Here is a 24,337-nt window from a genome sequence, read left to right on the forward strand (position 1 = left end):
CCTTTACATGTCTTCAAATGTGTGGTTGTTATCTTAATTCATTAACAACGTCAATATTTGCTGCATTTGTCTATGGTTGCAGGTGTGTAAGCTGGGAAGAAGGCTGCTTACCAGCTTCTTCATGTTTGGAAGGAGTGTAGTCACAGATCATGTTCAGCAGAAAGCAGTAACAGAAGATGGTGATGCATTTTTATTGTCAGATATTGATAGGAGCTAGCTTCGACCATATATATAAATTAACCAACCAAGATATTTGCATTTTTATTGTCAGATATTTGCATTTTTATTTATATCTTGTTATACTTTTATGTTCATCATGGAACATGTCTGTGCTCTTTTGAAATTTACAATGAACACCTTCTGTCTTCCTATTTTTAACTGTTGAGATAGATGCTTATGTTTGCATTTTAATGTGTTCTGCAATCATATTAATTAACTTCTATGTTTCTTGCAGGATAAATTTAGGAGCTCTACCTCAACGCTCGGCGCCCCGTTTATTCTCTATTTCTAGGATTTGACATCTGAGAAAGCTAGAGAGATTTCTCAGTTTTTTTTAACCAATTAAACTTTCAGTTTTTTTGTAACATAAATTCACTGTCTGTGATTTGATATTTGACAAATTTGATATCCGTGTGTAATGACTAATATTTGTTCACTAGTTTTACAAGAAATTAATGCAAGTAAAATTTTTAATTTATTATAATTTTTGGTTTAATTTTTCTATTTATTTGTAAAAACTATCGCAGGTTGAAAATTATGTAATTGCACACTAAAAGCTAAAACTGTCAGGAAATCATTTTGCGGCAGTTTTAGCAAACTGCCGGGAAACCATTTTGCGGCAGTTTTAGCAAACCGTCGGGAAACCATTTTACGGCAGTTTTAGCAAACCGCTGGGAAACCATTTTGTGACAGTTTGTGAAAACCGCCGGGAATATATTTCAAACCGCTGGTAAAAAGAACCGCCGGGAAATGATTTCAAACCGCCTCAAAAAATAAACCGTCGGGAAATTATTTCTAACCGCCGTTAAAAGAACCACAGGGAAATTATCTCGAACCACCGTAAAAACAACCGCTGAAAAATCATTTCTAACCGCCACTAAACAAACCGCCGAGAAATATTTCGAACCGCTGCAAAAACAACCGCCGAGAAATCTACTTTAGTGGCGGTTATTCCAATGGTTCTCTAAAATCGCCGCTAAATGGTTTAACGACACCGGTATCAGCGGCGGTTTGGTAAACCGCTGGGAAATGATTTTGCGGCGGTTCCAAATCGCCGCTAAACGATTTTTAAACCGCCGAGAAATCCTATTTTTCTTGTAGTGCCAGGGTAAATCGGGAAGCGCACGCAGCGGCTAACCTAGATGTCCAACATCCTTTGATTGCGATATCCATTTGGAGGAAAATTTCTGCAAATACGCCGTAGTTGGGGATCGAACCGCGGGTGCATGGGTGACAATCTGGATGTCCTACTGCGGCATCATGGCCCCGGGAACAACATGTCCTCACCTCTAAAAAATGATAAATCTTAGTCAGTCTCATGGACTCAATCCCTGGGGGTGACCGGCCCGATCCCATGGAAGTTTCCCATCGACCACCAGGGTAAATCGGGAGCGCATACGGCGGCCAATCCAGATGTCCAACATCCTTTGATTGCGTTCCCCATTTGGAAGAAAATTCTTACAAATACGCCGTAACTGGGGATCGAACCGCGGGTCCCTTGGTCACAACCCGGATGTCCTCACCTCTAGATTCTATTGATTGTTGATAATAATTAATAAATATAGATAGTTTATCAATTAACTTGGTTGGTAATCTTGCATTTGTATTTTAATCTCTTTGAACTCCAATGTGTTATTAGCGAGGCAATCACCCATGTAATTTGCAATCTTTTATGCATATGCAAATTATTAGTGCAATCAACCTCTAATCAAGGTTGACTGGGTTGTCCAAGTTCGAGTTGACTCAAGTTGAATTTTGATGTTTGATCAATATGTTAAGTGGTTTAATAAGACATCAAGTAAATCGAGGTTAACTGGATACTTGACTTGATGAGCATTGTTTGACCAAATATGTGTGTTTGAGTAAAGAGTTAAGTAGGTCAAGTTGATCAGATACTTCATAAGAAGAAAAAAGTTTGAGTCAAGGTTGATGAGACACTTGATGATTGGAGATGATGAAAGTCCAAGTGGATCACGGTTGATCAAATACTTGACATGTGAAAGGAAAATTCAAATGAGTTACAGTTGATTGAACACTTGGTGATTGAAAGTCCAACAGGGAGTTGACAAGAAGAAAGGTCAAGTGGGTCACAGTTGATCGAACATTTAGTGATCAAAAGTCCAACAGGGAATTGTCATGAAATACCAAACACTTGGTATGAAAAGTGAAGTCTAAGTAAGTCAATGTTGATCAGGCACTCGACGTGAAATGAATGAAGTCCTGATAGATTGAAGTCAACCAAATACTAGGGAATCACGAAGTCTAATAGGTCAAGGTTAATCGGATGTTGGGCAACCAAAAGTCTCAACGGATCAACGATGATTAAATATCGAGCAAAAGAAGTCTAATTAATAAATTGAAACCAATCAAATACTAGATGAGGCAAAAATTTAGCCTTAAAAAGGATAAAATAGAGGTAGCAATTAATTGCTTACCTTAAATCCAGAATTCGGGATTTAAGGTGAGAAAGAAGACTAACTGGTTGAACTGCTATCAATTGATTCGATTGGTGACACTGTAATAGTGAACATAACGTTGCAGAATCAATTGACCAGTTCGATTGATCGTTGACAGTAAATTGTTGATGTTGAACAATCGATTGTTAAAGTAAAAAAAAAATCGTTTTGCATGTTTAAACAGTCAAATCCAATGAGATAGTTGATTGGTGAAGCCTATCAACTAATTAGTAGGTAAAAATCAGCTCGAGCAACAATCTTTAATAAAGAATTTCGAGTGAAATCGAAATCACTGGTTCTTGAGAAGTTAGAGACGAAGTACTACTGCATTTCTTAACATCAAGAAACAATGTAAAGCGATAGCGAATCAAGTAAAATTTTAATATTGTGCATGTGACATTAAGTTTGATTTAAATTTTTCATTACGTATTTCAATGACGAACACGAAATCAAGACTAAATAATCATACGTATTTCAATGACGAACACGAAATCAAGACTAAATAATCGGAGTTATTTGCCTCCTCTAACTCAGCATGGACGATCCCTAAATGAGCTAAAATGTTAAATAATTCATAGATCTTAATTATTAAATAATTAATAGTTCTCACTACTCAAAATAATTTATTTCAAATTATTTAAAACATCCATTGATATTATCAAAAAAATTCAACAACTTCGATTTTAAGAGAGAACGGAGAGAAGTCGAGAGTCCCATGTTAGAATGAGTGTGGTCCCCACTTTGATCGTGAATACGAAGAAGGTAAAAAAATTGAAAAGCAAATTGGCATTACCAATAAAATCAGTGAAATACAAGTAATCAACTAATGTGGCATCCCCAAATTAGTATGCATTAATTTAAATATATACAAATTAATACAAGTGATAATTTAAAGGCATTTTTTAAAAAGTAGGGAAAATATCAAAAATAGATACAATTGTGCTCAGACATGAATACCATCAGATTAAAATAATCGTGAGAAAAACATCAAATAATACTTTTACTTTTATAATAATATTTATATATTGATCTATAGACCACCCCACTAATAGTTGATTTTGCATAACCTATTAGGTCCTTGTATGCTTGGGCGATGCCTTCCATAATACTAGGGTCCAATCAAATCTCGATCTTCTCTACCTGTGCGACCATATTGGTTCTAAGACGACGAGGAACCTTGGTCAAGTGAGCTCTCTTTGACCTTAATCTTTAACGATCCTTGATGCAAAATCAATTTCATCGTGGTTGCCTATTTGGAAAGTAATATTGGGCCAGCAATCAGACATCACTAGAAGTACGGATCAACGACTACCACTCTTAGCTAGCGTAACAATCTGCTGGTGCGATTGGCCGATGGATGGCATCTCACTTGTGTGGTAGTCCACGCACCCTGCCTAAGGCTTGTGTGGCAACTTGCATGGACCTTCCACCTTCGTGGCTATATAAGGTTCTGTGAAGATAATCGAATGTATGATTTTTTTTTTCTCTCACGCAAAGGCTAATCTTCTCCGTCTTCTTCCTCTTTGAACTCTTACGCTCTCTTGTGCACACACGTGAGCTTTCTCTCACAGTTCGTCACTGACTTGACTGTCGGAGGAGTCATGCCGACAAAGTCAACCTCCGACTGACGTGTATTGATTCGCAAGGCATAGACGATGACACACTTTCATTTCGTGTTAGGTTAAGTATGACTTGGAAGAAAAAAACCAATTAAAAAATTCATAAAATTTCTTCCATGTATAATTGTCCGATAATAATTAATAAATGTAGATAGTTTATGGATTAACTTGGTTGTTAATCTTATATTTGTATTGTATTTTAAACTACTCCAATGCTTAAGGCCATCACCTATACAATTTGTAATCTTTTATGCATTTACATATGCTCTCAAGATGCATCGTAAATGATGGATATATAATATTTTTGATGTAATAGTCATAGATCGAATCTCGATTCTATTTGTATCTGAATTTATCTTTTTCATACTCATAAGATCGCTAAGGTGACGAATCCTCCATGTACATAAGTTATCTCAAATAATTCATAGTTAACATACTGTTCCATTAAAAAAATTTCTATCCAAAATAATTTTGCGTCATCCATCCGGAGCTGAGCTCCTTTGATTAAAGGAATTCCTTTTATTTTTTAAGACTCATTATAACTATTTTTTACGATAATACCATTTTAACTAATTTTTAAGACCCTAAATAAGGGCATTAAAAAAAGAGAATTATATTGAGCTCAGATATATTTTTGATCATCTGCTATCAGATGGTTGTGAAAGACCCTTTTTCACACTCACATCTCATCATCGCTCAATATAATTCGCCAACAGCGACGTTCGAACCTCGGATTCCCGGTTGAGTAAGCACGACAGGCTAACCAACTCCGCGCTCACTACTTGCTGCAAATCGCATATCATATTATTATATAATTTAATGTAATAATATGTGTTAAGGGCAAATGATTAAAAATAAAATCATTATATTATTACTTTACTTCAGCAAAAAGGTAAAATCTATTATCTCAACGACTCTATAGGATTGATCCCACAACTACATTATTACTTTACGCTAACAGAATTATTGGATCGAGCAATTTTAATTGCTCAATTACGACAATAACTACACAGCTAGCTAGACAAAACTGGCATATGATTATTTTTAACAGACAATTAAAAGAATGCCATTTATTTATTTATATTATTAAAAAGCACTTTCTTTTTAAATATTAAAATAATATCTCATTTAAAATATTCTATCCAAAATACTTTTGTGTGATCCATCCGGAGCTAGGTTGACTTAAAATAATTCTACTTTATTTTTTTAATATGCTAATTAGAAGAGAAAAATTAAAAAAGGGGAAAAAATTAAAAAAAAAGAAAGAGAGAAAAAGAAAGAAAATAAAAAAAGAAAACCTTAATAAAAAATATATTTTTAATTTCTTTTCTAAACCGAAATAATAAAAAATATAAAATCATTTTAAATTGCAAAGCAGAAATTGGTACTATTTTATATAAAATAATTTTAAGATAATAAAGTATTAAAGTTGGAGCTAAAAGACGGATATTTTAATTAGAAAATTCTAAACCGAATTAATTTTTTGAATAGAAAATTCAAAATTGAATTATTTTTTGAAGCCAAATTCTCGACTCGAATTATTATTATTTTCCTTTTCAATTAAAATTTGATTTTATATAAATTTTTAATAAAAGAGTACATTAAAATTATTCAAAATTCAGGAGGGTTTTTAAACGAGACTTTTTTCTTTTTTATTTTCTTAAATATTTTTCACCTCTAAATATTCGGGCGCCGCCGTGCTTATTCGTCGGCTGCTCATCGGAGCTCTCCTCCTCCTCCTCAACCCTAACCCTAATCCTCCTCATCTTGATCATTCGCCGGCGCCTTGGTGCTACTACTGATGGAGTCCTCCTCCTCTTCTGACAGCGATCGCGACGAGGGCTTTGAAGCGGATATGGATGCCCTGAGGAGGGCTTGCTTGCGCAACGGTGGCGACGCCGCCGACGTAGGCTCTGACTCTGATGCCTACTCCGACCCTGAGAGCAGCGGGAGCGATGACATAGGCCTCCTCTGTCGCCTAAAGGAGCGATTCTCTTCTCCGCCCCCCTCTACGGACCTGCCGCCCTTCATCAAGCCTCTGAACATTCTTCCGCCAGGGGGCTTAGGTGGTGGTGATGATGATAATGATGATGATTTGGAAACCCTTCGTGCTATCCAGAGGAGGTTTGCACAGTATATGAGCGGTAAAATCCAAAAACCCATGCTTATTTAGATAAACACAATATGCCTATGGTTCTTTATTTTGAGTTTTTTCAACAGCCAATTAATAGAAGTTTTGGTTGGATTTAGCTTCAAGTATAATGCATCAGTATTATCAAGGAGAACAAAGTTCGAATCACTGTTTGATGAATAGAATTTTAATTCATCTGAAAGAGAATGAACTTAAAACCAATCCCCCTTGTTGGTTCTATTCTTTATGTCTGTTGGGAAATCCATGTGGTGTTGGGAAAGCCATGTGGTGCTGGCTTGATGTGTATGCCACGAATGAACATTCATTTTTCTGTGGGAATCCACAATGAAATGCTTACAACCCTAGGCATAGGGCAGAACGGACGATGGTATAGAAGATATAGAGAGAAACTTTGTTTTGGAGTTTAGAGAGATAGAGATGGATTCATGAGAGAGGAGATACGAGAATAGAAATCAGAGAATGGAGGAATAACTTGTATTATTGCTTATTTATCCTCTCTTACATGATATCTATTTTTTTATTTATAAAAAAATACAATTTGTTCATAGTAAAAGTTAATATAAATATATCATGGTTGTCCAAATGAGCTGATATCAGTACAGCCTATCTTGAGTTGGGTAGGTATGAGGAAAGCTTGATCCAATTTTTCCTGAGAAATGGGTCATCTCACATAAATCAATAGAGAACTTTTCAAAAAAGCAAAGATCTGAATTAATTATATAAAAAAGAGTTAGACTTCACTTAAATATAGATTTAATTGGTTGAAAGCTCAATGAAAAGATCAATTTTGTTGAAATTTTGTCAAAAAATCTAGTCAACTCTTTCCCAATCTTCACTTGAATAATAGTTGTGGGATATTAGAGAAAGAGCTAATCCTAGTTGCTCTTTTGAATTCTACCTTAAGTCCCTCATCCCCTAAGATTTATAGGAGATTAATAGAATAAGCTTATTGTTACAAGAGATGGACTAGTGCAAGTTGCTTTTGTGCGTTCTACCTTAAAACCCTCACCCCTTAAGATTTTCTGGAGATCGATAGAGTAAGGTTATTGAGAGAGAATATCTTGTCTTTCTTGCTCATTATTTCTCAATTAGACTCAATAATATGGAATATTAAATATTAATCTATTTTTGTAACTAGTGTATGAATACCTAATAATATTTATTTTTATATTGATAATTGCAATACTAGGTATTGATATATTTCTTAATCATTGATTCTATCTTAATAAAATAGGATTTATTATCTAACAGTAAAATTTTAAAAGATATATAGTTCATTTAATAATATGACATTATTTAATATTTTTAGGGTCTTGTTTTTCCATATAATAATATTCTGATATTATTAACAATAATATGAAATATTGATATTATGTCTAAACTAATCACTTATTCCAACTATTTATTGTTTATATTGTGCTATTAATAATGTTATTTCATGAGACATAATATATATCCTTATTACAATTGGGTATTGTATGCCATCTCCTATATTAAATTATTTAATTTCACTCTTTACTTTTCCTAACAACTTCTATCTCATTGATCCTACCAATCCAATATAGCTGACACTTAGATTTTTTGATTGTCCGATCCCAATGTTGATGTTGATTTTGACAACCATGACAACTAAGGCAATTATCATTGTTTCTATTATTTTGTTTGTCCTTGTTTGTGGTGGACTTCTTCAAGATGCTTTGTTTTGATTAAGTTCTCTCTGTGGCTTGTCATTGGTAAATGGTTCTTCTAGGTTTGTAACATTTTGTGTTCCGCCCCTCAAGTATATGGGCCTACACATATCTCCTGGTTTATCTTTGTCTTCCATAAGTCTTTTGTTTAACAATAGCCCCTTAACTCTGGACATGTCATTGTTTGGTGATTTTTTGGAGGGCATTTGAAGTAAAGAGATTGGGTTGGTTTTTTATTGTTTAATTTTATGGGTGTAGAAATAAAGATTTTGATGGGAATGGACAAATTTATGTTTACTTGTTAAGATGATCAAGATTGGATTGAAACTTTTTCTTTTTATGAATTGGAGAGTAAGTTTCTCTTTTTTGATGTGAAAATAGAAAGATTTTTTTTTCTTTCATTTTTTTCCCTTTCTTTAATGATGGCGTTGTCATATTTCTTTTTAACCTATTGTTGATTGAAAAATGGAGGAAATTCGTCTTTGTTTTTGAAGGGCTGTAATTATTCTTTTAGAAAATGAATGATGGAGGAATATGAAATAATGGAGGGAAGGGTAGACAATGCATTTTATTTCATTTTCTTAGAAAGAGTATATGGGTGGTGGGAAAGGAACAATGAGGAGAGGGGGGATGATTGGGAGAGGGAGTGCAACATGTTTTTTTATAGATAAAGTGATCAGTAAGTGGCGTGTAATCTTTTGATAAAAATTTCAATTTGCCCCACATAGTTTGCAGCCTTTTTCAAAATGCACCTCTGAGTTTTGAAATTGGCATTTTAACTCCTATAGTTTCAATCTATTGTCAAAGTATCTCTGACCATTTACATCCCTTTTCTTAAGAGGACAAGATGAATCAGCTTTCACCTCATAAATTAAGATTAGTAACATTTTTGGAAGCATAAACACATTAACTCAGGAACCTAAAAGATTTTCTGTCTCAAATTTTGGTCGGAAGCTGATTTGAAAATCAACTTGCATCAATTGTATTCTAGCACATTGTCAAGTTTCAATTAAAATCAACTTGCACCCCATAAATTCAATATTTTTAACTTCTCGAGTCAAACTCATATGATGATTTGTGTCAAAGTCAGGAACCTAAAATCTTATGGCCTCTCAAATTTTAGTCACAAGCTAAATTGTAAATCTATTTGTGGCTATTCTTTGCCAGCACAATACCAAGTTCCAAGGAGTAAGTTGATTGTAAAATCAGTTTACGCACCATAAATTATTTTTAACATTTTTTGAGTTACAAACAGATGTTATTCCTTGTGTTAAAGCCAGGAGCCTGGAAATTTCATTCTCAAATTTTGTCACAAGCTGTTTTTCAAATAGGCTTGCGACTGTTCTGTCCAGTGCCAATTCTAGAGTGCAACTTTTAGAGATTGTCAGCTTCTTGGTTTCTAGCTGCAATGCAATTTGTGACATAGCTTTGTAACTACAAAATGGTAGAAACCTTAAATTTATGAGATGTAAGTAGCTTGTGCCTCGGAACTTGACTCTGTTGTCACAGAATGGTTGTAAACTAATTTGCAAATCATTTTGTGAGCAAAATTTAAGACATAATAAGTTCTTCTAGGTTTTTATCTTTAACACAAAATGTAGCATGAATTTGTGATTCTAAAAATATTAAAAATCTTAATTTATAACATGCAAGATTACACCCTGGCATAAAATTTGTGAGATCGTGAGCTTTTTTGGTTTTTTGTCATTAAAGTGAGTTGTAATATGGATTTGTGACTCCAAGAATGTTAAAAAGATTTGAATTTATGAGGCATAAGGGGATTTGCAATCAGCTTATACTTTGGAGATAATAGACGTTGATGATTGTGGGAATTTTGATTATAGTTTAAATCTATAGGTAAAATGAAGATTTCAAAACCATGGGAGAACTTAAAAAAAGGCAAAGAACTATGGGGAAAAAATGAAATTCCCTTTTTTTAATATTTGTTTGAGGCATAGATAATGACTGGTTGTAGGTGGAGCAAATGCAAAGGCAACTAATAGAAAGAAAATTGAGGGTGCCTATAACAAACAAGGAGGGGATCTGCAGGTATTTCTATCATGGATGAAGGGCACACGAGGGATGCCAAGAAAAGAGGGGAATTATCATGGATTTGATTGCTTTGACTATCCTCTGTGGGTCTTCTTTGATAGATTCCCATTCTTTATTCATTCCTATCAACTAGGCTTTGGTTTTTTAGTTAATGTTTCCGTCAATCGCTTTAATGCTCCCTGCAACTAAAGGCGAAGTTGGATAATGGCATCCATGATTGACTTTGATATTAATTGTTCTGATCTTGTGGTTAGGACACCACAATAGAGGTTTTAATTGGGCTGAACTTGACATGGTTTGAGCCATACTTGAGACAGTTTGATCCCAGCCGTGCCCAACCTGACCATGTTTACAGGCCCATTATGGATTTTTTAGATTGTAGGAGCCCAACCCAATGCTAAATGGGGTGGTACCAAGCATGATTTGTTGGGCTAAAGTCAACCATCTTGTATTTTTTAAGATTTTAAAAATATTTTTATTGCTAAACAATTTATTTTTTCAAAGATCTTACAAAATTAGTTATAAAATTTTGAATTATTTTGAAAATTTTATTTTATATTCCTGATTTTTGTTACTATTATTTTATAAAAAAATTATTATTTTTTGCTAGTATTTTCTCAGCCTACTGGACCAAGGCCTAGTTTCACCCAACAAAGGCTGACTGGGGTTCTTTTGACTCCTTTAGCCACAAATGATAATATCTAAAAGATACTAGAGAAGTTTGAAGGAGGAGATAGAGAGAGATGAGGGAGAGAGAGAGGGGGGGGGGGGGGGGGGTAGGGGGCACAAGAAGAGAAATAAGAGAGAGGAGGGATAACTTGTATTTAATTTGGTCATGGTAAAAAAAATTAAATAAAATACAACTGAGTTGATAAAAAAATATTTTGTTTTGTTTAGTCCTCTCCATTGTTGCCTTCTTCAAGATTCTTTATTGATTGACTCCTCCTTGTTGCTTGCTGTTGCCATGCTTAATTTTTCTAGGAGTAACAGAAATGAGACTTGAGGTGGCCGACTCAAAGAGTCATCTCTAAGATTTTACATAAATTGGTTCCAAATAAGAGAAAAATGATGCAGAATCAGGTAAGTATAGAGAGATTTGAACTCTATATTTGAGGGAGCGATTTCTCTTTGTATTTCTTGTGAAGGGATGATTGCTTTCATTGTTGTGGTTTAGGTTTTGTGCAACTCTCCTTCCATCCCAAATCATTGGCGAGCAATGTTCAGGATGAGAATGTCAAGGGTGGCTTTGGATCTGGTTGGAACAATCTGAGTGGTATGAAGGTGAGATAGCTATTGGCTGAGAGCTATCAATCTGTCAATGTAGATGCTAAATTTGCATTCAAGAAACTTTGACCTTAGCATATAGAGTCGAAGGGGGTTGTCTGGATAGGACCTGGATGCATCATGCATGGCAGGTGGAAATAAGGGGTAAGGATGTGGGTGCACTATTGGGTATGATGTACAAAATTATCCTCATCTAGGATCATTTGGAAACAGTTTAAATCAATATAAATAAAATGAGATAGTTTAGGTGTTTATAAAAGAAATGAATTGTATTGTCTTATTTTTACTCTTTTTCATTTATTTTGTACACTTGGAATTGAAGGGAGAGTAATATTCTCTTTTGCGCTGTTTGTGTCTATGAGATTTGTAAATTTCATTTCTGTTGATTTCTGCCCAATTTTGGGGAATTGGTCAGATATAAAATAAAGAAAACAAATGCAATTAAATTCATTCTTTTTCTCTATTTAATTCCAAATAAACAAGAAATCAAAAATTTTTTTTTCTCTTATGTCCGTCCAAGCAAACACAACATAAGGGGGAGAAGAAGGAAAGATAGACAGTGTAGGCAGAGGAATTCACCTAATATATACTTTAGAAGTACAAGCAATCATGGAAATGGAAAATCATACCCTCAACTCCCCATATCTTTAAAATGAGATTTCTGTTCGAAGGCAAATCCATCTCATATTTCTCCTGCAAATCCCAACATTCAAGCTTATCGGATATGGTTAATCAAAATGACCAAAGACACAAAGATATGTGTTGTTAATCAAGTTGAATGTGTAATTAATCAAGCTGACCAAAATCATGTGCCATTTTATTTTAGTATAGACAATGCATACATTTTAATGTTATAAAATTGTACAATTCACACATACAGAAGGGGGGGGGGGGGGGTGCAATTGCTTTCTTATTGATGCGTAGTAATATATTAAAAGAGCATTTGTTTATATTATATATAGGTTTGATCATCCCATACTTGAATCCCTTTATTGCTACCTGAATGATCAACAAACTGAAATATTTCTAATCTAATATCATGGGTCTTGGCATGATACATGTGGAACCCTATTGGATCTTAAATTCTACATAGTGACGTATAGTGATTAGTAGCCATTACAGTATTATGGTGACACAATATCTTTGTTAGATTATTTGCTTAATAATTTATGCCCACCTTATTTTTGGTAGATTTTTAGTTTGATAAATACAAAGCTTCTTCTGTGTTTTTTGTTAATTTTTCTGATAATCTTCTTTGTTTAAGTCTTTTTGGTCTTTGTTATGACATTGTTGGAGGTTTTTAAATGTTTCATACTGTGGTGTTGAGAAGATTTATTTGTTCAATAATTTGTTTCAGATTCTTTAGAAGGAAAGCCTGAGAAATTTCTCGAAGAAGCTGAAATTTTCACCTATGATGTTATTTCTGGACCAGAAACTCCAAATAGGTCTATGGAGTTCCCTAAAGAACATGGGCACAATGATACTCAATTGAAACCTGTAGATTATGAAGCATGCAATTCGAATGATAGGAGTTTGGTGCCCTCAATGTTCCCCAAATCTGTTCAAAATTTTGTTGTTGCTCTCAAGAGGAACCGATTGTATCAAAAGTTTATTAGGAGGAAGCTGATAGAAATTGAAGCAAATATTGAAAAAAATAAGGAACTGAAACAACGAGTTAAATGTCTTATGGACTTTCAGACTGTATGCAAAAGGAAAGCGACAATGACTACATGTCAAAAAAAGGATCCTCGTGTCATATTAATATCTGCAAAGAAGCCCATGCCTGACAAATCTTCAAAGGTATTTTTCTGTGATATTAATTGTCTCATAATTATGCAAACCTTGCTTGCATTAATCTTATTATCTTACCCGAAAACACAAAAAACTAGTTTAGTGGCTTATCTCATAATCTTGACTTTTCCTTGGTTTATTTTACCAAAAACTGAATAAAACAGCTTCATTGATTTTGATTATGATTTTTGTGTCGGTCCTCCCATGTACTAGTTTCATGTTGTATTAGTTTTGCACATGAAATTCTGATGTTCAATCTTCATGGATAATGTTGAATAATGTTAGACGCTCTTGGCTTTGCTGTCTCTGGCTATTGTATCCATAGATTTCATTTGAACTAAATTTTTATTAGCTTACAATTGCTTGGCCGGTACCAGGCAATGTTGAAGAAAGTTCCTGCTTTATGTTTTGGCCCAGATGAGAACTATCATGTTTCTACATATAGAATGGTACTTGAAAGATTCCCTGTTTCACTTAATAAACGACCATGGTCAAAGAATGAGAAAGACAATCTTGCAAAAGGCATAAAGCAACAGTATCAAGAGATGCTGCTTTTGAACTCAATGAATATGGAAAGGTATGTTTTTGCTCTATGTTGTATGTCTTTCTTTATTTTATTTCTTTATTTTATGTTCTTATGGACTCAATTATATGATTGTGGTCAATGGATTCCTGAATGAGTTAAAAAAAAAACTTTTGTAGCTTGAGATTCATTTATTTGTATCTCACTTGCAGTGACAAAGAGTGCGCATCAGATTCAAATCTAATGTCTGCAGTGACACTAAGTCATCTTGAGTTCACACCTGAAATGAGTAGGTCATTTATACCAATGGTAAATTGGGATCGTTTAGCTTCCATGTATATCATGGGACGTTCAGGTGCAGAATGTGAAGCAAGGTAAAGTATTTCCTAAAGTGAGATATTTTGTTTCTTTTCCGTCTTCAAATATTCTAGCATCATCACATCAAACATCACATAGAAAGTTGATATTACCATCTTAGGCAGATAAAATTGAGCTATTCCTAAGAGATTTTATTCATGGCATTAGGTGTATCATTTGTTAAGTAGACTTATTTGCTAAGTCGTGCTGTTTTGTTTTGGACTACTTCGCATGATATTAATTTTTTAAACTATTGCAAAAGGTCCACTATTATTACTTTTAGTTAAGTCACTTTTAGCAGAATGCCAAATTCCATGAAGCCCATAGTGTCTATATTTCAACTTGATTTTTGTATCTGCTAGACAAGGCAAAAAAGGTTGACACGATCACAGTCTTGCTCTGGTGTTGGTTTTATCAGTTGTCGTTGAAATTTGATGTGAATTGATATAATTAATGAACACTAGACAACTTGCTTATGAAGACTTTTGTTCAAGGCATGGCACATCTTGCCTTGCCATTTTTCAACTGTGAATATAATCTCTCTCATCCAAATGTTCCTTTCTTCAGGTGGTTAAACTGTGAGGATTCGATGATCAATCATGAACCTTGGACAGCAGAGGAGGATAAGAAGCTTCTATGTATTTTACAAGAAAGGGGGATTTACAATTGGATAGAAATTTCAATCACATTGGGTACACATCGAACACCATTCCAATGCTTAGTACGTTACCAACGGAGTCTTAATCCTCATATTCTTAACAAGGACTGGACAGAGGAAGAAGATGCACAGCTTCGTGCAGCTGTAGAGAACTACGGCGAAAATAACTGGCAGATTGTTGCTTCTTGTTTAGAAGGACGTTTGGGTAATCAATGTTCTAATCGGTAAGCTTAACCTTTAATATGAATTTCTTAATTTTCTTTGAAGTTATTTCTTAAATTACCTGGCAACTGATCTTACCATCTTACAAATTTGTTTTCGATTTTATTTATCCTGCATTATAATTTGGTTGTCATGCCTTTTTGGTTGACTAGTTGGGATGCCATTTAGAAGATTAAGTCGTTAGTATTTTCCATTTTGCAATTCCACACTCTAATCTTCCCTTTCACTTAGGCCCTCATTTAGGTTTAGTTTACTAAGGAATAAAGAGAGTAGGAGAGATGGGTGATGAGCTAGAGATAGAACATCTAAATGCCAGTAACTTATTGGCAATGCAACTTTGTTAGAGATGATTATATATTTATTGATTAAATTCCAAACAGTGTTTATTCCAGATTATTGTTGTAGTCATGTATATATTCATCTGGTAATACCCATATATAATTACTACAGGTGGTACAGAACCCTTAACCCTGCAAGGAAGAAAGTAGGCAGGTGGTCAGTCGATGAGGATAAACGGCTAAAAGTAGCAGTGTTGCTATTTGGGGCAAAAAATTGGGGTAAGATAGCTCAGTTTATACCAGGTCGGACCCAGATACAATGTCGAGAAAGGTATTACTGTAGTGATCTTTACTTGCTCATGTCTTATATAGTGTATCTCATTTGATGTTGCTCTACTCTTGTGGCAGGTGGCTTAACTGTTTGGATCCATCCTTGAATTTACAGCCTTGGACTGCAGAAGAGGATACCAAGCTCTTAGATGCTGTTGCAGTTCATGGAAACTGTTGGTCCAAAATTGCTACTTGCATACCTCCACGCACTGACAACCAATGCAGAAGGTATGATCATCATGCATGTTATAGTTGCCCTTCAGAAACTCTGCTGTCTATGTAGTTTTTATGTTCCGACTTAGGACATCTCGTAGTCTGGATTACCTAATTTTAATCCTTTATTTACATATAATACTTCAACTCTCACTGCAGGAGATGGAAGATTCTGTGTCCTGAAGAATTGATCATGCTTCAATCTGCAACGCAGATAAAGAAGAGTGCGCTTATTTCTAATTTTGTAAGCCGAGAAAGAGAGCGACCAGCAATTGGTACTAAGGACTTTACATCTGTTCTTGGTTCTACTATGGTTAAGAAAATTGCTGGTCCAAAAGTAAGGAAGAGAAAGCTTAGGTACCTACACAAAGAGTACATCAGTTATCTTTGAATTGGTTCACGGTTCTGCTTTTTAATCATGCATTTAAACAACTCTTATGGTATTGTATGCATACCATAAGGTTATGAAGTTCTATTTTAATATTTTTTTGTGGCAAATTTGACAGGGACGATCAACCTAAGACGTTGGCAACTAGGACCAGAAAAGTCAAAGGAAACTCAGAAAAGGATAATTTAATAAACAGGTATGGTGATGACCTAGTTCCAGTTGACTTGGTCCTTGAACCATATTTAGAACCTAATTGTGCTGGAAACCTAGTGGTTAACTGGCCAAACAATAAAAGAATCAGGTATTTGTAAGTTAATGTTTTGAAAACTGGGCAGAAGATCAATTTGCCGATGCTAGGGGATCAATGGGTTAATCCATTGAACTGGTTGAACAGGTCGAACCATTAATAAATATTTCTATAATTACTAAATATTACATAAAAATAATAATTATACAAATAAACTTATATAATAGCAAAATATATCCATCAATTTTATTGAACATTATAAGAAATCACTGCACATTAATTTAAAAATATTAATATAAAAAGGAGCTTGAAAAAGCAACATAAAGATCTATATTTTGAAATTATCAAATTTTATTTAAAAAATATAATCACATTAAAATAATCTATAAAATAATATCATATATCAAAAATTTTAATATAAACTTAAATAGGTAAAATATATTTATGCCAAGATTATATTATTTATTTTCAAACAAATCTTAAAATCTCAAAAGCTAAATAATATTAAACTCAAAAAAGAACCATAAGAGAATTGATCCTATGGCCACTTATTTGCAATTCCATACTCAAAAAATTAATATTATTTTTTTATTTGCAAAATGTCCCAGGGATAATATACCAAGAAAGTCCAGATCTAAATCCATAAGGAGCCATAAAGATAATGCAACTGAAGATTGTATGAGAAATACAACAGCCAATATACCACCAGAGAATGCAGAAAATGTTACTGTTAATATCTGCCTTGAGAAGACGATGAATAAAAGTTTGAGGTAATGTGATTGGCATACTCAGCAATGCTGTATTAGAACAATGATTTTCATCCTTGAACTTTTGAAGAACTTCTGAACATTTTATATTTCAGTGAAAATCCAAGGACCTCAAATATCATCAACTCCAAAGTATCTGCTCTAGCAAATTCAACAGCAGATGGCACATCTAATCCTTCAGTTGATGCAGCTCCTGATGAAAATCAAAGGACCTCAATTATCAACTCCAAAGTAACTGCTCTAGCAAATTCCACAGCAGATGGCAGATTTAATTCTTTAGTCGATGCAGCTGCTAGTGACTTGCCTCTCGTTTTATGCTGGAATAATACTTCTAGTGTGGACATTAAAAGGAAAAGAAAGAAAGCAAGGTTGTCTTAACTTAATTATTGCAGATTACAATCCCTTAAACTCCTGGTGGCATTCTGCTAAACTTTTTACTTTTACAGTCAAAATCTATATACATCGAGGATCAACTTCGGATCACCTTCGATGGAGAGTTTGACAGATTGCATAGCTAATTCTCCAGTTGATATTAGAAGGAAAAACACTTCCAATGGGAATATTAGGAGCAAGAAAGCAAGGTTCTGCTAACCTGTCTTTAAAAAATAACATATAATATTTCTTTTCAACTTGTCATTTTATAGATCATGCAGAGATAATTTAATTGTAATGTTGATATTGGAGCCAATTAAAAGATTGAGGAAATTGAGATCTCTGAACTGATTGAGCATTTCTCTGAAGTAGGTTTTGTGCATTTTTTTATATTTAACTATTTGTATTGTACAGTGACAATCTACTTCACATATCTCAAGTACAAAAATCTTACGAGGAAAATGTTATAGAACTCGGCGTGCCCAACACTTCTGAACTTGTTCCTCCTGATGTGCATACTTTTGGTGCAAATTCTAATACTTCTATCCCAGAATGCATCAGTTGGCCAACCAAGAAAAGGAAAAGGTTAGAAGGATTAAATCTTTAGTATTTGTTTTACTAATTGTTCGATTTTATCATGAATAACTAGTTAATTATCCATAAACGAAGTAAATATTAATATTGGTTAACTTCTGTAATGCTTTAAAAGATCTTTGCTGTCTTCTAATGAAATTATTCAATGACTTCAAAAAAGGAATGGTAAACCAACTAGAAGTAAGCCACAAGATGCTCTAGCTGGAGTAAGTGATGACTACAATTTACTGGCATCTGGGGTTGATACTTCTGCTGTATGTGCCACTCAGAGTGCAATGAATATGGGCTCAAGGTAGTATTTCTTACAAATACCTAGCTACATTTCTATTATTTCAATACAAATATTAATTTTCACTGTCTTGGTTATATTTTTGTTAGTTTAAGAGGGCCTGCAGAAGACGGTCAAAAGAACTCTAAGTAAGTAGTATTCCAATTTTCATTTTTAAAAAATGGCTGATTGATTTGCTGCTCATTTATTTTTGCCTGGTGCATCAAATATTTTCTCCAGAGAAGAACTTTGCCTGGAAACCAACAGACAATCTGAAGAAACCAACAGACCTACCATGTATGACAGCAATGTCTATTTGTCTCTTTCAACACTTTATAATATGGAAAAAGGAAAACTGGGTTGTACAGTTACGACAACGAGCGCACAAACTGCTGCAAATTCATCTACTATACAGTCTATGAATGTTAGTACTGATGGCGTTGGTGATATATCTCCAGCCGTGTTTCATGGGAGTGCCAAAGGAAAACAACCACGGATACTTGCTGAAGAGGAAACAAGGACTAATGCTGATTCACCTGATGTCAATGCCCAAGATGATTCCTATCTTTCCACATTTTATGAGCAAGTGAAAAAACACCATCATGACAATTCAAGAAAACGTAATCTGCCTTAGATCAGTAACACAAAGTATTAGAAGCATCTATTGAATGCAAATATCTAGTTGGCCAACAATCATCAAGTGGTTTCTTTCTAAAACAGCTCATTCTGGGAGCAAGTTAACTGGAATCATCAACTGTTTTGAGTAGCACCACTTCAAAATGTCTCGTTCAGTAGCAGCAACACCGTGGAAGTAACCTCTTTTGTGGCTTTGATTCTGTCACTTTTTGGGACAAGTAATGTCGAGTCCTGGCTGCAATGTGCTTTGGAGGTTGCCTAAATCAGTAGCAAGTTGCGATCTTTTTCCTGATTTATATGGTAAAAAGGGCTTATTGTTTTTTCTTGTAGCAAAACTTTTTCTCTGGTAATTAGTTATGTATGATTTTTTTTTCATTGAACCTTAGTTTCAGTTTCATTTTTTCATATGGATTTTTTAAAGCTACTGAGCTTATTTTTCCATCGGCCCTGCAGGCAAGATTGCATGGAAGCCAATCCTTGGGGCATTCCAATCAATTTGTATCCACGCCGGATTTTGATTCATTGAGGTACAGGGATTAACCAATATAATATTTCATTAATAAGAAATTGTGGTATTATTTTGTTTATTTCATTTGTTCATTTTTTATTCACTTGCGAATTTACATCGAGCCTCTGTATATTCTAAAGGTCTGAATTATTTTCATATATACGAGGCAGCCACTTCATGGAGCACACGGATTTGAAGTTTTCAAATGGAGTGTAAATCGGCGAGTACTGTTTGGTTGGAGGAATAGTTATTTTACCATTTTTTTTCTTATGCTGAAATAATAGTTTATATATATATATATATATATATATATATATATATAGTTGCATACATAAATTTGGAAATTTTTTTGTATGGAATTCTTTCTTACATCATTCCGATAAATATATTCCTACTTTATCCTTTATTCAAGAAATATTTTTATATATAGTGGTTAAATTGATTGAGTGAGACTGATTAATTCGATGAACTTATAGGTTAGAAAATACGTCTAATGGCCAGGTCATGTAGAAAAGAAGGGTGACATTGCAATCCAGGTTGGCTGGGTGCCGAGGTCTGGCAAACTCAATGGGCTGGAGGGTCCGGCCACCACCAGCTGTGTGGGTTTGTGTAGTTACGCGATCGACAAGCCGATGAACTGATCCAATGGGTCAAATGTGGGTTCACCAACCTAAGCAAGCTTAGGGTTGAGATGAGCCGATGAACCGATCGCATTAGGGGGGTTTGCATAGGTAATCCATGTTGGAGTAAAGTTGTTAGGATGGACCAATTGGATTGGAAGGCTCAGCTTTTTAGCAGCAAACAACATGAGTCAAGTAACTAGGTAAATTTTTTGAGCTAGTTGATCGCCAGAAAGGGTCAAAGTGTCTTGGTATTCAGTATTCATGTGTGTTGATCAAACCAAGCAAACTGAACGAGCCAGGATTACTTCAATGTTAGGACTTGCCATCCAAATACACCATCAATCTAATAGAATGACAATATTTCTGAATTAACAAAAAATCTGAATCTGAATGAGGTATACAACTGTTTGCTGATAATTTGTATCGACAATGATTCAAGACACTAGAATGTCTGTGCTAAATAAAAGCCAATCAGAATTCACCAAAGCCTATCATAGCTATAGCTGTCAAAAAACACATTTGCATTTTCCAAACTACAAACAACTACATCTGTTGATCATTGGAGTACATCTCATTTGTTTCTACACTTTGTTTCTTCCCTGTGTCATTTTGGAATGCTAATGTTGGCAAACACCATTCTTGGACATGCTAAAGATATTGGATGGCAAGTGAGGAGAGAAAAGCCTCACAAAATTACAGATGGAGATTTCAGTATTCTCGTGCAATTTTGTGTCACTTATCCACCACCTCCTATCTTCCATCCAAAACCTATGTTCTCCCAGCAGATGTCTTGGAACCTTTCACCAATTTCTGAACAAAGAGCTCTCCTGCTCTGTAAGAAGACCGGACCTAAAAGTACCATCAAACAAAGAAAGACCGTCAACTATAAACAGCAAAATGGAAATTTTTGTAGTAGTACAAAAATAGACTATAAATTGGTCGACTATCTACTTTTGGAGCTCAGTTACGCTTTATGAGATTACAACTTGGTTATATCCTTTATGTGAGCACAACTTTGAATAAATAAATTGGAACGATAACATATTGTTTGATTATGGTACAAGATACAAGACAAAGGAATTAAACAGCTGTGTTTCTCTTAACATGATGAAAATTTCTAATAAAAACACAAGTTTTATTTAACATCAGAAGACGATTGCACGTACCAGAGGTCCGCTAGCAACATAACGGAAACCAATAGATTCTCCATACTCTTTCCAGAAGACAAACTTCTCAGGGGTCACATACTCTTTGACCGTCAAGTGTAACGGTGTTGGCTGCAAATGATTTCGAAATCCACACATGAAACAACAACAAAACACAAAAACTCAGCTTCCATTTTCAGCTGCATCATATCATACCTGCAAGTATTGGCCCAACGTAAGAATATCAACATCAATGGCCCTTAAATCAGCCATTGCTTCCTTCACCTCCTCGTCCGACTCACCAAGACCAAGCATGATGGAAGACTTAGTCACCATCTCTTCCTTGTGTATCTTCGCATGCTTTAGGACTGATAGACTCTGCTCATACCTGCCCAAGAATGATAAAACCTGGTATTAATGCATATCGGCTCGATGTATCCTTTGCCTTGTATGTTGGTTTATGGTAAAGGCGATCAATCGATAGGGGACTTTCACTGTGTTTGTTGGTTATATCAACTAAAATGAGGCTCATTCTCTGGGCCCATATCTTAGAACATATATGCAAAAGAGTCACACTTCAAATGAAATAAACACTGAATTATGTCTTTCATGTATTGTTTACCCTGCTCGAGGATCCCTGACGATTCTTTGCAATCGCCCAACAGTTTCTATGTTGTGGGCAAATACATCAAGGCCAGAATCCACCAACAATGAAACAGCCTCCAGATCACCTCGAAAATCAGAAGTTAAACATTCCACCAATATTTCAGGTTTGAGTTTCTGGAATACAATCAAACAGCTCTGAGAAACCATGAATACTTAGCATCTACCAGCATAAGCACAAATGGAAACTAGAGTTCGAAGAGAAAAATTTACAAACCTTCAAACATTTTACTGTCTCAGCAAAGTGGCCACTTCCACCATCAGGTAGATCATCACGATCAACACTCGTAAGAACGATGTAGTCCACTCTGTCAAATATTTTAACTATGAAATGAACACCATTCTTTGGCTAATGACATAGAATCACTATAATTAAGAAAACTGTATATTTTGAACTAAAGCACCAGAATGCAGTTTACTCATTGCTATTATTGTGTTCCCTGTGTGAAAACTAAATTGCTCTACTTAGTTTCATTATTTCCCTGTACTGCATCGCCAAACTTTAGCTGGTAGTATTAAAGTTTATATCCGGTGGAGTGAAATGACTACAGTTCTTGAACATGTAAACTTTCTGCTTGATAATCGACGTAAGAACACAACTACTCTGATAACACAAATCCTAATAGAAGCTCAATATCATACTGCTGCCACAAGATAAACTGCCACAATCTCATTATGAAATGAAACACCTACCCCCAATTAGCAATTGCCCTTGCTGTCTTCTCGGGCTCCATGGGATCCGGTGGCGCTGGGTTTCTGCTGGTCTTAACGGCGCAGAATCTACACCCGCGGGTGCATGTATCTCCTAGAAGCATAATTGTGGCTGTTGCAATACCATCGCCTTCGCCACCAGCTCCTCCCCCTCCATTCCAACACTGCACCCAAAACTCCAATGGTAACTAATGTTAGGACTTAGATATGGGCAGAAATATATTCAATTATGCATTTTTATAATCCTTGAAATGATTGTAATTTGGCATGAAAATCACTGAATCCGCCACATTATTCAGAGTTTTTCTTGACAAACTGGAATTCAAATAATCTACAGTAAGAATCTTGTAGCATGTTGGCAATGAGGAATGACATTTTAGATGAAAAAACAGACAACAATAATGCTTCATTGATGGATCTTCTCCCTTACGTTCAGAAATTTTGATGCTAGAAACCAAGAACTCGTAAATTTATACTAAAATTTCGATCGAGGAGCCACTTTGACCTCTCCAATGTTGGGGCACTGCGCCTCCACGCAAACCGTGTTCAGCTTCAACTCTGAGAGCGACTCCTGCAGCATCCTGTACTTCTCCCCCTGAGGCGCCCTCTGCCTGAGCCACTCCGGCTTCTTTACCGTCGGATCACGGCCAGTGTGCGGTCCCATTCCGCCCGGATACGATCCTGCGGCCACCGCCGCCGGCGATTCGAACAGCTTCGATGGCGCCGGGCCGGGCATCGCCTCGGCCCTCTTCGAAGCACCTACAGCCTCAGATCGAACAAAAACGCGCAAATTGCCTGAATTCTTCGACCGAGGCTTCGTGGAACAGATTGGGATCGGCGAGAGCGGAGGATTGGCGAGAGATTTCTGCAACATTTTTGAGGATTAAGCTCGGCAATGGATGGAGTAAGCTCCAATTTGTGATCTTTTAAACCCTAGGCCCCAAACAGTCCAAGTTCCTTAAATACCCTTTCTGTTCTAATAATAGTAGAAATTTCAAAATTTATTTCGTTCGTCCGATCACTATTAAACGGACCAAATTGATGTGAACTGAAGGGTAGAAATGGAATTCCAAAGGGCGATTAAATCGATGCAAGAAACTCGCATAGAATTCTCCGTCCCTTTTGGAAAAAAGTCCAAACAAATCCTAATTGCTAAATATACCCCCAAGAAGGTCAAAGGATAATTATAAAAATGTCCTTAATAGTTTACTTAAAACATTTTTAACATACTATTGGAATTTTTTCTTTTGTTATCAAATTGTTTTATCTAATAGCCAAATACCTATTTATCCTTTTAAATTACCGTCTAAATTATTTCATTATTAACAAAGAGGAAATTATATTTTGATAGTAAATAAAAATTAATTACCATAAAACGGGTTAGGAATAGGATCTTGAATCTCAATCTTTTTCCTTGTGCTAGTCTATTTTGGCATTGTGATTGTGGGTTGTTCTCGTGTGAGGGGCTTTGAAAGTCGGAAAGAGATCTATTTATATTGAGTACATTCAAAGATATGCATGTAAAATGTGAAAAGATGAAGGAATTATTGTGGATTATCTATCAAACTCATGA

At 35.1% G+C, this 24,337-nt stretch overlaps 2 protein-coding genes and 1 pseudogene across 5 annotated transcripts; 1 reads left to right on the forward strand and 2 right to left on the reverse strand.

Annotated features, from left to right (window-relative positions):
- Positions 1–4,912: 4,912 nt before the first annotated feature.
- LOC141822568 (small nucleolar RNA snoR114) lies at positions 4,913–4,992 on the reverse strand (annotated as a pseudogene).
- A 1,058-nt stretch (positions 4,993–6,050) lies between these two features.
- Positions 6,051–19,918, forward strand: LOC141821393 (uncharacterized). 4 transcript variants are annotated; one of them, XM_074708819.1, is made up of 19 exons: positions 6,051–6,438; positions 12,828–13,270; positions 13,639–13,838; positions 13,997–14,158; positions 14,709–14,833; positions 14,915–15,023; positions 15,472–15,630; positions 15,708–15,857; positions 16,002–16,199; positions 16,349–16,426; positions 17,086–17,247; positions 17,340–17,612; positions 17,691–17,825; positions 18,031–18,201; positions 18,371–18,502; positions 18,589–18,627; positions 18,719–19,414; positions 19,568–19,641; positions 19,763–19,876. In XM_074708819.1, exons 1-17 carry the CDS (start codon positions 6,096–6,098, stop codon positions 19,110–19,112), a joined length of 3,273 nt encoding a protein of 1,090 aa, XP_074564920.1. In that variant the 5' UTR covers positions 6,051–6,095; the 3' UTR covers positions 19,113–19,414; positions 19,568–19,641; positions 19,763–19,876. The 4 variants fall into 4 exon arrangements, with proteins under 4 accessions (XP_074564920.1, XP_074564919.1, XP_074564918.1 ...); XM_074708818.1 differs by having other exon boundaries at positions 14,709–15,023; positions 19,793–19,918; XM_074708817.1 differs by having other exon boundaries at positions 14,709–15,023.
- A 995-nt stretch (positions 19,919–20,913) lies between these two features.
- Positions 20,914–23,647, reverse strand: LOC141821292 (lipoyl synthase 1, chloroplastic-like). Its single transcript, XM_074708702.1, has 7 exons — positions 23,270–23,647; positions 22,747–22,928; positions 22,271–22,361; positions 22,013–22,170; positions 21,607–21,778; positions 21,412–21,522; positions 20,914–21,094 (listed from the first exon to the last, which is right to left on the reverse strand). Exons 1-7 carry the CDS (start codon positions 23,636–23,638, stop codon positions 21,014–21,016), a joined length of 1,164 nt encoding a protein of 387 aa, XP_074564803.1. The 5' UTR covers positions 23,639–23,647; the 3' UTR covers positions 20,914–21,013.
- Between the last annotated feature and the right edge of the window lie 690 nt (positions 23,648–24,337).

Source organism: Curcuma longa, chromosome 2 (assembly GCF_044706935.1).
Source record: "Curcuma longa cultivar G26 ecotype Majalengka, Jawa Barat chromosome 2, ITB_CL_G26_1.1, whole genome shotgun sequence".
NCBI lineage: Eukaryota > Viridiplantae > Streptophyta > Magnoliopsida > Zingiberales > Zingiberaceae > Curcuma > Curcuma longa.

Excerpts from the sequence above, each read along its gene's own strand:
- LOC141821393 (XM_074708818.1), top strand. The coding sequence starts at position 6,096 with ATGGAGTCCTCCTCCTCTTCTGACAGCGATCGCGACGAGGGCTTTGAA. Across the intron at positions 13,839-13,996 it reads AACTCAATGAATATGGAAAG|TGACAAAGAGTGCGCATCAG; the intron begins GTATGTTTTTGC and ends TCTCACTTGCAG. Across the intron at positions 16,427-17,085 it reads AAGGATAATTTAATAAACAG|GGATAATATACCAAGAAAGT; the intron begins GTATGGTGATGA and ends AAAATGTCCCAG.
- LOC141821292 (XM_074708702.1), bottom strand. The coding sequence starts at position 23,638 with ATGTTGCAGAAATCTCTCGCCAATCCTCCGCTCTCGCCGATCCCAATC. Across the intron at positions 22,362-22,746 it reads AGGGCAATTGCTAATTGGGG|AGTGGACTACATCGTTCTTA; the intron begins GTAGGTGTTTCA and ends AATATTTGACAG. Across the intron at positions 21,779-22,012 it reads GTCAGGGATCCTCGAGCAGG|GTATGAGCAGAGTCTATCAG; the intron begins GTAAACAATACA and ends ATTCTTGGGCAG.